The sequence below is a fragment of the Eptatretus burgeri genome, chromosome 9 (assembly GCF_056783735.1).
Source record: "Eptatretus burgeri isolate ZD-2024b chromosome 9, Ebu_testis_v1, whole genome shotgun sequence".
Lineage (NCBI taxonomy): Eukaryota > Metazoa > Chordata > Myxini > Myxiniformes > Myxinidae > Eptatretus > Eptatretus burgeri.
In genome coordinates this window covers 1,321,824-1,335,383 of record NC_140969.1, presented here as the reverse complement: position 1 = coordinate 1,335,383, position 13,560 = coordinate 1,321,824, and the positions used below count along the sequence as shown (strand labels likewise).

The window sequence follows — 13,560 nt, the reverse complement described above, 5'->3', positions numbered from 1 at the left end:
CCCAATGCTCGCCTGTTTATACATTTATCGTTTTTAAAAGACTAGTCTAATAATATTTTTTTATAAAGCATTGCAGTGAAGTCTGATCCAAATAATTTTAAAGCAATATATGTATTTGTAATCAGTAAAAAAATAGTGTGGTAGATAAAAACATTAGAAAGGAAATAACTTACAGCAAAAACTTTAACATTTTCACGCTCACGCTCACGCCGGGGGTATCGCTATAGCTCTCTGTTCTTCAAACAGGCGAGCTAAAAATAGTAACACGAATTATTCTACCACAGCGGAACCCTTTAGGAGGACACGGGAAGGGTAGACAAAATTAAATATATAAATATAGCAATATAAAAATACTGTAAAAAACAGTACATGGAAGGAGCACACAGACATTAACGACAATAACTACATATTCTTGTGGATTTCCGCCCCTCCGGCGTGCGGGCGACCGCCTTGAGCTCAATTGTGGCCGCACGCGCCCACCCAACGAGCAACCCAGTCGCAGCTTTCGGATCAACGCCGAAACCCAGCTTCGGGTGTTTTTAACCACACCAATAAACCAGCCAACTCTTCTGTCAAGACGCGCTACAGGGTTGATCGCCGAATTGTCGATGTACCTAATTATTCGCGCAGACAGAAATGCCGGGAATTTACACCTCAACGGAACCTGCACGAAAACGAGCCACTTTAAGCAGCTCGTTCCGTATCGCCAAGCCCCGTCAGACTAGATGTACGTTTTATCGGCTCTTAAATCAGCCAGCTAATTATTCCGAATTTATTTATGGCAGTCAATGGAGGAAGGGACGCAACGAGCAGGTGACATTCAAAAATGGGGAACATTTATTTGCACACGTAAGCAATGCAATGAATGGGGGTGGGGGACAAGACACGAGCAAAAAGCTACAGCCGATATCTATTTATTATGTACATGCACTTCATCAGTTCTACTTGGAAGACAAGGCGCCACAGACTTTCACGCAAAAACCCCAGAAAGTAAAGAAAGAACCGGGCTCATAAGCCTTTAATGTTCCTCGGAGCTGGGATGACCGAAGGAGCTCCGCAAGGCCGGGAAGGTTACCTTGTCGCCCATGAGGCGACTCGATGGGTCTTTTGTTCGTGGGGGGCCCTCGGTATGTCTCTGTTCACCGGGGGAGGTGTCACCAAACGCTTCAGTCGCTTAAGCGGCTCGAGCAGCTTGGCAGGCGGCCCTCCTGGGTCGCTTGGCCTTCCCCGTGGCCTGGACAATCGGGCCTGGACGATGATGCTTCAGAGGAGCGAACGGACCTTGCTCTTCTAGAGTTGATGCTCTTTAAGAGCCCGCTCACTCCTCAGCGTTGCTCGATCGACTCGGGGCCCGATCGCTCGGACCGTTACGTAGCTTGCTGGCAACTTCTCCTGACTCCAACTCAACTGCCGGCTTCTACCGTCTCGACTCCAACGGCTCAGCCCAACTCCTCTCGACTGCCTCCACCGACCAACCACCCTCTCGGCGTTGAAACGCGCCTTTTTATAGCCCGGAGGGGAGGGGTCGCTCTGGCTTCATCGCCCCAAATCAGCACCTTCCCCTTTTTCACCTTTGAGCTTTCACTCCCGGATAGCTCTGCCCCTTTCACCGTTCTGATCCGATCTCGCCGTCAGACGCGGCCGTGGTTGAGATCACTTTCACAACACGGCCGTGTTTGAGATCACTTTGCCGCTGTCGAGGATGCAATCGTGTTTGTTTGTGGAGATGTTGTTTGTTGGGGATGTTGTTGTTGGTGAAAAGATGGCGGTGTTGTGGAGATGCTGGTGAGAAGTTCGTTTGTTTGTTGAGATGTTGTTGTTTGTGGAGATGATGGTGAGGAGATGTTGGCGGTTGTGGAGAAGGTGGTGAGGAGATGTTGGCGGTTGTGGAGAAGGTGGTGAGGAGATGATTGTTTAAAATAAAGATAGAAAAGAATAACACTACCTCAAGATTCACAGCCCGGCACACGGATAATTCCCGTTATACATCGGTGGGGAAATCTAACCTGGACACACACCTAGAAATAACTGATCTTCAGGGAACCTGAATGGTGATCTGTGAATTTCCACAACCGTAATAATATTATGAAAGATCATTTTTCACAAGTTTCACTTCATTTTACCTCCTCGAGATTCCAAAATAGACATGAAATATGTTTGTGAAGTACAACATGCTCCATTTTAATAAAACCCATCAAGGAAGAGACGTGTACGCACACAAACGCCAAGTATTCATCAATACAGTAATGTTGATGCGTGTGTGTGAAAGAGAGAAAGACAGAAAGAAAGAAAAAAAGACCTCAAGTTCAACTCTTACCAACAGAGCCCCCAGTGGACAGTTGGCAGAACTCATACAAGCCATCAAATACTGGGCAATCCTCCCCAACGTTAACTGCAAAACATGACAAAACGATGATGGTTCCGTGGTCAAAATCAAACCATGTACAGTGTACACAGACACGTGCATTGCACAAGACTATATTTGAATACCATGTGTCCTTACATCGCTGCATCTGCTTGCTGTACTCAGACATGTTATCTGGCCGGATAGATCTTAAGAACTTGATGTAATCATCGCTGTGGTACTTCGTCATTTCCTCCCCCAAGGCTTTGTGAGGCCGCTGGGGATAAGGAGACAATCAATGAGCACGTTTCTCAAAAAACACAGGTAACACCGCATCATCTCTCCAGCTTCTGTTGTTAAATGTACCATTGCCATTAAATTATATATTGTGCAGTGCATGTGCAGACCATTTAGTAAAATCAGGAGTGGGCTGGAGTGATGTTCAGAAGTTCGGGTTGGGAAGGGCAGGTGTGGCTGGAGACTCATCTCTGTACACTTTTATCACCCCATCATGGTTCCATGCATGTCATCCATAGCATTTGGTAAATTTTAGGAATGCCAGTGAGAGATGTCAAACAAATGTCACAAGCAACTGTCATGTAAATTTGCCAAAAACAAAACAAGACTACAACAGTACTCGGTAGAGTGCATACCTCCATGAGGCTGAATCGTTTGCATTTTGTATCTCACCGATGGGCCGCAACTGTACCTGGATCTTAACCAAAATCGAACCGGCTCGTTCTTATCGTCTACCCAACGCGTACACCAAGTTTTGTCATAATCTGTCCACATTATGAGATATTGTGCTACATTTCGTTTTTAGCCCAATTACTCACTCAATGGTGAAGAATCACTTTTAAAATTATCAGATTTCGATCTGGATTCAGATCTTCACCACAATCTAATCACCAAAATCTCAAAATGAGGAGCACGCTGGAGCGATATCATTCCAATCGCAAGTCCATGCTCACTCGCAGGAGTCCTGAGGGACATGCGACCATCTACAAATTGTATGCCTCTTGTTGGGCTTTGGATCCTAGGATCCTGAGTTCAAATCCCATTCGGCTGTTGAATTAATACCAGGTGGGGTTGACTCTGCCTGTCATCCTTCAGAGGTTGAAAAAAAATGAGTACCAGCTTGCTGATATCCTGTGTCGGAGTGGCAACCCATCCAGGATTGTGTTCAATAGCCAAGGGGACTGCTTAGGCAGCACCAACGCTCTACACAGAGTATGGTCCCAATGGATGGATGGATGGATGGATGGATGGAGACATGATACAAGTGGGGGAATTAACCTGTCCAAGATGATGGGCTCTTTGCTCATCTCGATAATTGGAAACAATTATGTTACTACCTGAGACTTGATGGTAAACCACCTGTTGTGCATTCAACAAATGGTAATCTCACAATTTGCGGGTTTACATAACATGTCTTGAACACGAACGGAGATGAAGAGCAATATTGGTGTGAACCAGCACAAAGGAGGGAAACAGGAACTCGGCACCATTTTGTGAAAGTACTAAACCCAAACGAATCGGAGGTAATTGATAGACAAACCAAAAAGGGGTTTGGTGGAGCCAAACCCCTTTACCGTGTTCAACTAGAAAGCATCTCAAAATGCAAAGCCCGTCCACGGTGCTTTGTCAGGTCAGGTCAGGTATGGGAGCATGTGCCAGAACAGCGCGTCGCTGCGTCCACTTTCCGCTGGTACTCCAGGGGCCTCCGTCTGGCCATCCCCCAGGCAGATGCCAGGCCCATCCCCATCTCCTTGAGATGATGGTCAACCTGCTGCAACCATGAGGCACGTGGTCGGCCCACTGGCCTCCTCCACTCATGAGACTCCCTCGCTGAGAGAATCTGGTGAGCAGGATCAGCATCAGGAAAACGAGCCACATGTCCATACAGCCGTAGCTGACGCTCACGGACTATGCAGGTAACAAATCTCATCCGAGTCTCTCTCAGCAACCGCTCGTTGGACACAAAATCCGACCAGCGATAGCCAAGGATTCTCCGAAGAGACCTGGTACCAAAGGAATTAAGTCTCCGTCTCAGATCCTTGGTCAAAGTCCAAGTCTCGCACCCATAGAGCAAGACTGGAAGTACCAAGGACCTGAAGACTCGGACTTTCGTCCTCCCGCACAGGTACCGGCAGCGCCACACCCCATGATCCAGTGAATCCATGACTCCCCAGGCCCGACCCAGACGTCTATTGACCTCCGGCTCACAACCTGCGGAGACATGAATATCACTGCCAAGGTAAGTGAATCTATCCACGACCTCAACATCCTCACCACAAACAGACACAGATAGGACAGCAGCATCCAAGATGTCACCGAAAGCCTGGATCTTTGTTTTGACCCAAGAAATCCGTAATCCCAACGGCTCCGACTCCTCATTCAGCACCACGAGGGCCCCCAAGAGGATGTCTAAAGTCTCCGCAAAGATGACTGCATCATCTGCAAAATCAAGGTCCGAGATCTTGACATTGCCAAACGATGCACCGCAACTTGATCTCTCCGACATCCTCCCAAAAATCCAGTCCATACAAGTGCTGAAAAGTGTGGGGGCAAGTACACATCCCTGACGAACTCCAGTAACAACTGGAAATAAGTCAGAGGCGGTACCACCACACTTCACAGCACTCTCAGTACCAGAGTAGAGTTCAGACATCAGATCGATCAGTTTCGGTGGCACCCCACGAAGACCAAGAATCCTCCAGAGGACATCCCGATTCACTGAATCGAACGCTTTACAGAGATCAACATAGGCTGCAAGCAGCCCCTGCCGAAACTCTCGTCTGCGTTCAGTGAGGACACGAAGAGCAAGGATACGGTCAATCGTTGACCTCTTTGGTGTAAAGCCTGACTGCTCTGGACGCTGGTGCTCAAGCAGATGGTGGCGAACCCTATCAAGAATTATCCGAGCAAAGACCTTGCCCGGCACTGAGAGCAGCGTCACCCCTCGGTAGTTGTTGCAGTCTTGGCGATCACCCTTCCCTTTCCAGAGAGGGACAACAAGGCCCCTCTTCCAGTCAGTTGGGATGATGCCTGTGTTCCAGGCAGAGCACAAAACTGCATGCAACGACGCGAGTGCAGCATTTCCACCAGCCTTGAGAAGTTCAGCATGGATGCCACAGATCCCTGGAGCTTTGCCCCGTTTCAACTGGTTCACCGCAGCCCGTGTTTCCACAAGCGATGGTGGACCACAGTTGATTCGAGGGTCAGCAACAGGGATTGTAACACCCTTGACGTCCAACTCGACAGCTGGGGGATCAGCCTGGTACAACCGCTCCAAGTAACCGGCCCAGCGGGCCTTCACTTCAGACTCCTCTGTCAAGAGCCTACCACTCTCTGCTCGAACTGCAGTGCTCCGAGGGATGGGCTTGGATGAACGTAATGCGCGAATTCCCCTGTAAGCGGGACGAGAATAAACTTTGTACTCTTTGTACAAAGAGTACAAAGTGCTTTGTACTCAAAATAAACTGAAAGAAAACAACAATTTAAAAACAAAAGTAAATTTATTAGTGTTCTCCATATTCTCAAAATAAAGGAAAATTTGATGACAAAACCTCAAATAGTGAACTCGAAAGCATCTTGGAATGCAAGCGGACAAGATAAGGAATCACGGAAGCGGTTACAAAACCCGGCAATGTCGCGCTGTGTGGCGGATGGGTGAATAAGAGCTACGAGAAGACAAGACCCGTCGCTTCGCTGACGGAAACAACAATCTTTACAGTGATGGCAAATCAATAGGGCAGAAGAAAAATGATTCCTGGGAGTGCGGGGATAACCGGCGTTGCAAGGTGGTGCTTGAAGTTTCGTCGTGTGCTCCCATAAAAAAATTTTAATAAATAAATTATTAATGCATTTTTTTGTCACAAACCTTTCCGGGAGTTCCCTGAATGCACCGTAGTTGGATTTATTGAAATCTGTTAATCCGTTCTCAAGTTATAACATGACAGACAGACAGACAGACAAACAGACACAGCTCCTTTTATAATATACATATGTAGTTTATGTACTCACTGCGACTTTGCTCTTTGACATTTTTGACCCAATTATTAACTAGTCTTCCTACATTCTCATAATAAAGGTTGGTTGAAAAGTTCATGAGAAAAGCTCAAAATGGTGAAAAGTTGTGACGTCGACAGACAGAGACAGACACGAGCACGCATGCAAAACCTCATCACTCGCTGTGCGGGTGGACTCGTCAAAACATCGCCAGAAATTGGCCGAACATGAAAATCTCCCCCAAAAAGCTCGAAACGCACTCACGTAAATTTCCATCTTGCGGTAGAGACCGTAGTTGAGCAGGAGGTTGTGGGTCATGCGGATGCGATGTGGTTTCATGGGATGACCCTGGCCGTAGTAGTAATTGCCGATGTCTCCTAGTGAACAAGAATGTGAAAATAATTTAAAGACCAGAATGGGTTTTGGTTCAACCAAAAAAAAACGAAAAAAAAAAAACTAGTGGACTCTCACTCATTCAAATTTGGTCAAACGTTGACAAATGTGAATCGGTGAAGGATCTTTGATCGAGTTAGTTCCATCTCTGTACCTTATGGTACACATTTTAAATACAGGCAAATTCTATACACTGCACTAATTTAATGGACGTCAGCCTCTGCTCGGCACTTCCAGTAAGTCACAACAATGGACACACAGACAGACAGACACACAGACAGACAGACAGACAGAACAACTTTATAAATCAGCCAAGAAACCTGAATTGTTGGAGAGCAGAACGGCACCTTAAATAAAATAAAATAAAAAAAGATTCAAACCTAACCGTGATGTCTCTCACAATGCTCAACCCTCACAACCCCCCTACCCCACACCTCACAATACTCTACTCAAAACTCTCCCAAAACAACCTCTCACTATAATCTACCCTCAAAAAAACATAACCACAGATGCACGCAACCAAAAACTACAAGGGTACTCCGTAGAGCGCATACCTCCGCCACGTAATGCCTGATCCATGAGAACATATCGGGCCCAATACATTTTTGAGATATCGTGCTGTATATCGTTTTTGGCCCTTTCTCTCAATGGTGAAGAATCACTTTAAAAATTCTATTACTCGGATCCGGATCTTCATCAAAATCTAATCAGGTCATCTTGTCACACACCCAACCTGTCCACCAAGTTTTGTCCGAACCCATCCACAACTTTTTTCAGATATCCTTCACACAAACAGACAGAAAGGGGTGAAAACATAACCTCCTTCACCTTTGGTGAGGGAGGTAATGAACATCACCACAACCAGGAAAAAGAGCAGAGATTGCAAACCCTCGCCAGGACTTTTTGAGTGGTGTATTTATATGGGTTTTAGGGTAAATCCAACATGGCTGCCAAACCATGTGACGTATGACATCGTATGTGTGATCCTTTCATTTCTCATGGATAGGTGGTCAAAGGTGTAAATTTTGCCACGATCTCTTCAGCCATTTGGGAGAAGAAGATTTTTGAAGTTTTTTTTCTATTTCAACAATATGATGCCATGATTTTTTTTTCCTGTGGACCATTTTATTCCGAGAAGACCCTAAAAAATTTTTATACTGATCGGATGTAGCGTTCTCCATATGCAATTATGACGTCATAACGAAGGCACCTACAACGTCATAAAAATACCACACTCGTTCCCAATGAGGAGTACTTGCTATGGTGCCACTTGTACACCCATGGCTTGGAGAACTTGTGAAGTTTCCCCTCAATTTGTCCAGCCGATCTGGAGAAGAAGATTTTTATAAGTTTTACAGTAAATCCAATATGGCTGCCAAACCATGTGACCAATGACATATGTGTGAACCTTTTGTTTCTCATGGATAGGTGGTCATACGTGTGAAGTTTTGCCTCGATCTGTTTAGCCACTTCAGGGAAGAAGATTTTTGAAAGTTTTTTTTTTTTAAAAACAACATGGCTGCCGAATCCCATGACCGATGTCATGAATTTTTTTTTCTGTGGACCATTTTATCCCTTGACCCTCAAGATTTTTTTATACTGATCGGATGTGGAGTTCAAAATGTGCAATTAAGACTTTATGAGGGCACCAATGATGTCATGTAAAATAAAATAAATTAAAAAAATTAAAAACCACCCTCATTCCCCATGAGTACTTGTCGTGTGCCAAGTTTAAATTTTTTTTCCTTGGTGCGATTTCAGAGATAGAGGTCCAACGTTTTTCGATTTCTCCAACATGGCTACAACACCACGTGACCTACGACGTAATTGGCATTACAACATTCTACGTGAGTAGTCGCACCAATGGTGAAAATTTTGTCTCAATCCGACAAGTGGTTGTGGAGAAAAACACTAAAGTTCTGTGCAGACAAACAAACAAAAAAAAAAAAAAACTCATCGAGTGACAACTTGGCAAAACAGCACAAAGTAGAACGGCACTCGGAAGAGCGTATACCTCTGCCAGGTGTAGCAGTTCACATTTTGTATCCCACTGATGGGCTGGATCCGAACCACAATCCAATCCACTTGTTCTCATCACCTATTTAACTCATCCACCTTGTTTTGTCATAACTCATCCACAACTTTTTGAGATATCGTGATATATTGTTATGTGGCCAGGTACCGGCGGCGAGCACGACCGCTAGAGGGAGCAGTAGGGTCGGCTCCACCGAACACACTGGAATTGAGGTCGTGCCTTTTGGATAAGTCCGAAAGGCACGGGTCCCTTACTGGACCATGATCACCAATAATTCGACCGCGTGGGGTAGGGTCAATTGCCGAAGTTCAATATACCTAATTACCCACGTGGACAAAGCTACCGGGGAATTCACACCCTCGACGGACCTCGAGCAGAATGAGCCATTACCGAGCCCGAACCGTGTGTAACCCGAGTGGAGATTACCAAGGCCCGTCGGACCAAATGAACAATTTACCGGCCCGAAAGGCCTCGCTATTTCTCAATACGCACCGTGCCAAGCCAATGAAAGAAACACAGAAACGAGCTGGAGCATTTCACAAAAGGGATATTTATATAAAATGGGGCAGGGGAGCACGCAAGAAGGCAGAGTTAACCGAATAATGAAGGAATAGCAATTTATGTACAAGCACTTATGCAGTTTTACTTAATAGACTGGCTCCACACACACACACACACACACACACACACACACACACACACACACACACACACACACACACACACACACACACACACACACACACACACACACCAGTCAGGTCTTTATTGGAAGCCTCCAGCGAGAGGAAAGGCGATCTGGAGGTCAGAGCCTATTCTTGGACATTTACGCCTCGTGCGGTCTTCGACGATCCGGTGAGGCAGGACTCAAACCCACCACACAATGCCGCTCCAAGCCCAGGCAGGCGATCCTCGCAGGACAGGCTCGCAGGCACACATGCCACAAGAGAAGACGCTCTGTTGGCGGGACGCCAGGAAGGTGACAACTGGCTTCAGAAGACCACCAGATGTCCGAAGACAACTTTCCTCCGAAGACCACCACTCTACTCTCTCACGTTTGGCCCACGCGCTCTTCTCTTATCCCACTCCCCTCATTGGGCAGAGAGGGAACGCTCTATGCCAATATTTGGGGCGAAGCCAGAGCGCAACGCTTGTGCCCATATTTGGGGCGAAGCCAGAGTGCAACACTTGTGCCCATATTTGGGGTGAAGCCAGAGCGCAACACTTGTGCCCATATTTGGGGCGAAGCCAGAGCGCAACGCTTGTGCCCATATTTGGGGCGAAGCCAGAGCGCAACGCTTGTGCCCATATTTGGGGCGAAGCCAGAGCGCAACGCTTGTGCCCATATTTGAGGCGAAGCCAGAGCGCAACGCTTGTGCCCATATTTGGGGCGAAGCCAGAGCGCAACACTTGTGCCCATATTTGGGGCGAAGCCAGAGCGCAATGCTTGTGCCCATATTTGGGGTGAAGCCAGAGCGCAACACTTGTGCCCATATTTGGGGAAAAGCCAGAGCGCAACGCTTGTGCCCATATTTGAGGCGAAGCCAGAGCGCAACGCTTGTGCCCATATTTGGGGCGATGCTATGATAAGTCGCAGATAGTTCAATTCATTGACATGATATGCAAATACTGTTCAAATTTCAAGTCAATCGGATGAAATTTGAGGATTTTAGAAAATTTGGCTCAAATTGGCCTTTTGGCGCAAGTAGACCTTCTCGGTCCAAAGAATTTTACGAAACTTCAATGCGTGACCATCGCAGGGTTGGTGCCAATCTCTGAAAATTTCAGAGAGATCGGTTGAGCGGTTCGGGCTGGAGGCGAGCGGTCACGCAAACAAACACACAAACACATGCGACCAACATACTTGTCAAAATTTTATTTTCTTTAACAAGTAACAAACAGATGCAAAATACCCTCTCTGAATTATTAGGGTTATTAACAATAACCACATATAAACATAACCACAAATAACATAACCGCAAGTACCATACCCACAAACAAACATAACCACATTAATACAACCACAAATAAACAACCACGTATGAACATAACCACATTAATACAACCACAAGTGAACATAACCACAAGTGAACATAACCACATATTAACATAACCACATATTAACATAACCATGCTGTCAATAAACCACAACCACATAATCATGTCGAGCCGTTTCACCACGAACACGTGGAAACGTTCATAACCGCCTTTTGTTCACTTGCACTCACTGCACTCGGATTCTCTTGACACACTCAGTAACCTTTTACTATCGGTAAGTTAACTTCGAGGTAGTAATGTATCAAAATAGCGAATTATGTATAAAATATGAACCATAATAGACTTGTGGCTGCTGGTTGCATTGTTGGTTGGGGACGCGACTGTGCCGCTGATGCAGTGCCCCGTTTACTAGTACTAACTTCGCCGACCAAGGAAGGACGACAAGCTGAGTCAACCCCACCTGGTGTTGATTCAGAAACAAACAGGGCGCCAGCCACCAGGCTTCAGGGGTTCGATCAATATACTAACACGTCCGGCCGTGCGTGTACATAATAGACCACATTAAATAAATAAATAAAAACTATTGTGGAACTTTCTCTTTGGATATAAAATCCACCGACCCGTCCAGAAAACGCACAACAAGCGCACGAAGAGACAAAGGATTAAAAAACGATGATGTGCGATCGTGGGTTCTGATGATAAAGTTAAACTAATCAGGGTCCAGGGTAAGGCAGCCTCGTCACAAAGTGGAACAAGCACCAATCCGGGCCGAGGACCAGGCCTGCTCGTCACAAACACTGGAACAAGCACCAATCCAGGGCCTAGGCCCAGGCCTGCTCGTCATAAACACTGGAACAAGCACCAATCCAGAGCCTAGGCCCAGGCCTGCACCCATCCGAGGCCGAGGACCAGGCCTGCTCGTCACAAACACCGGAACAAGCACCAATCCAGGGCCTAGGCCCAGGCCTGCTCGTCACAAACACTGGAACAAGCACCAATCCAGAGCCTAGGCCCAGGCCTGCACCCATCCGGGGCCAAGGACCAGGCCTGCTCGTCACAAACACTGGAACAAGCACCAATCCAGGGCCTAGGCCCAGGCCTCCACCCATCCGGGGCCTAGGACCAGGCCAGCTCGTCACAAACACTGGAACAAGCACCAATCCGGGGCCTAGGCCCAGGCCGACACCGTTGGGTGCTCTCACTACGGGCTCGACTAGCGGGCCGCAGAGGGCGCCGGTCGGGGCAAACAAGCAGCACACAGCTCATCACGTGACTCCACAAGCACTCCCTGCACGAATAAAGGGTTCGCTCATCTGTGTCTGTGAACGCGCCACGACCGACGCTCTCACCATCGTAGTAATAACAGACTTTTTTCTTGCCACCAGGTTGAGTGAACGCCATTCTCACTGCCACCTGATGTCCGTATTATGCGCGCTGACGTCACGAATGTGCGCGAAAGACACTCCCACGCGAGATTTGCATGTTCTTTATAAAATGTCCGTGACGTTCGCGGCCCTCACGATGGAGCCATCCAATGGAATCCATCCAAAGTCTGCGCTCGCTCTCGCACTCGTTCTCGTTCTCGCTCTCGCTCTCGCGCCACGATTTCGCGGCTTCGCTCATCCTGACAACTGGTCCGTTCTCCGTCCTTCACCACTACATTCGCTCTCATTGCGTTTCCATGTACCGTTGTACGTACGTCGTACATCCCGGACCACGGAGAACCGGAGGGGTAGGGGGATGGGGGACGCTGGAGCTGAAGTCCCTGCACGAGTCGCGACAACGTGCAATTGGAAGCCATTTTGTTTCCATCCTGTGCGGCGCACCGAACGTGTTCCCAGTGTGCGTGAAGCGAGCTGTGTCCGGTGCCGAGGACCAGGCCCAATATCACATAAACGGCGGCAAAATGAAGTGTAATGTGCGAGTAAAGGTTCACACACTGATGAGTGTCCCATTCCAGGTGTACAGGGCGAGTCACTGACAGAAGGGAGAAATGGAGGAACACCATCCAAGCTGGACACGCACACCTTCAGGACAACGGAGAATAAGGAAATAAAACAATTGTGAATGAATAAAACGGAATAAGCTTGAGAAGATTGAATGAATTGAATCGATTGTGTGTTCTGCCTGAAAGAAGATCCTTGGCTCTTTGACAAGGGTGGTAATAGGTGGTTTGCCATTGCCTTCCCAGCAATTAGGGCAGGGATTTATAATTTGTTCAGGATACCAATGATAGCTCGCCTAATCCTGGAGAACGACCCCGCGGGATCTTTCACATCCACAAAAAAAGATAGCAGACGGGACAGCCGGCTTAACGTCCGTCCGAACCACGCACACACTCTGTGTAAAGCACTGTCATCTCATTAACACGTTCATCTATCCTTGCCGAGAGAGGTGTAGCCTGTCTGTCAGGCTGGCCCGTTGTGTATCTGATATAGCTTGTCTATCTATCCTTGCCGAGAGAGGTGTAGCCTGTCTGTCAGGCTGGCCCATTGTGTATCTGATATAGCTTGTCTATCTATCCTTGCCGAGAGAGGTGTAGCCTGTCTGTCAGGCTGGCCCATTGTGTATCTGATATAGCTTGTCTATCTATCCTTGCCTAGAGTGGTCTGTCTGTCAGGCTGGCCCATTGTGTATCTGATATAGCTTGTCTATCTATCCTTGCCTAGAGTGGTCTGTCTGTTCGGCCGGCCCATTGTACGTCTGATTCGCTCTGTCGTTCTTGCACTTTGTCAAACTTTCCCTGAATCCAAGGTGACGACTTGATTGTTCATTATTT

General features: G+C 47.3%; 2 protein-coding genes across 6 annotated transcripts in view; both read right to left on the bottom strand.

The window, feature by feature from the left end:
- Positions 1 to 12,330, bottom strand: part of LOC147019412 (putative histone deacetylase 1-B) — a 47,613-nt gene extending 35,283 nt beyond the window's left edge. For 3 of the 4 annotated variants that reach the window (XM_085893848.1, XM_085893849.1, XM_085893850.1), the window contains exons 1-4: positions 12,131 to 12,330; positions 6,620 to 6,732; positions 2,504 to 2,621; positions 2,318 to 2,392 (exon numbers count right to left, since the gene is read on the bottom strand). In XM_085893848.1, the coding sequence (XP_085749974.1) occupies positions 2,318 to 2,392; positions 2,504 to 2,621; positions 6,620 to 6,732; positions 12,131 to 12,182 (358 nt within the window). In that variant the 5' untranslated portion in view covers positions 12,183 to 12,330. The remainder of the gene's footprint in view (positions 1 to 2,317; positions 2,393 to 2,503; positions 2,622 to 6,619; positions 6,733 to 12,130) is intronic. The other variant, XM_085893851.1, reaches the window with a different exon arrangement.
- LOC147019407 (uncharacterized) overlaps positions 1 to 13,560 on the bottom strand; it is a 520,827-nt gene that overhangs the window by 181,275 nt on the left and 325,992 nt on the right. The window lies entirely within an intron of this gene.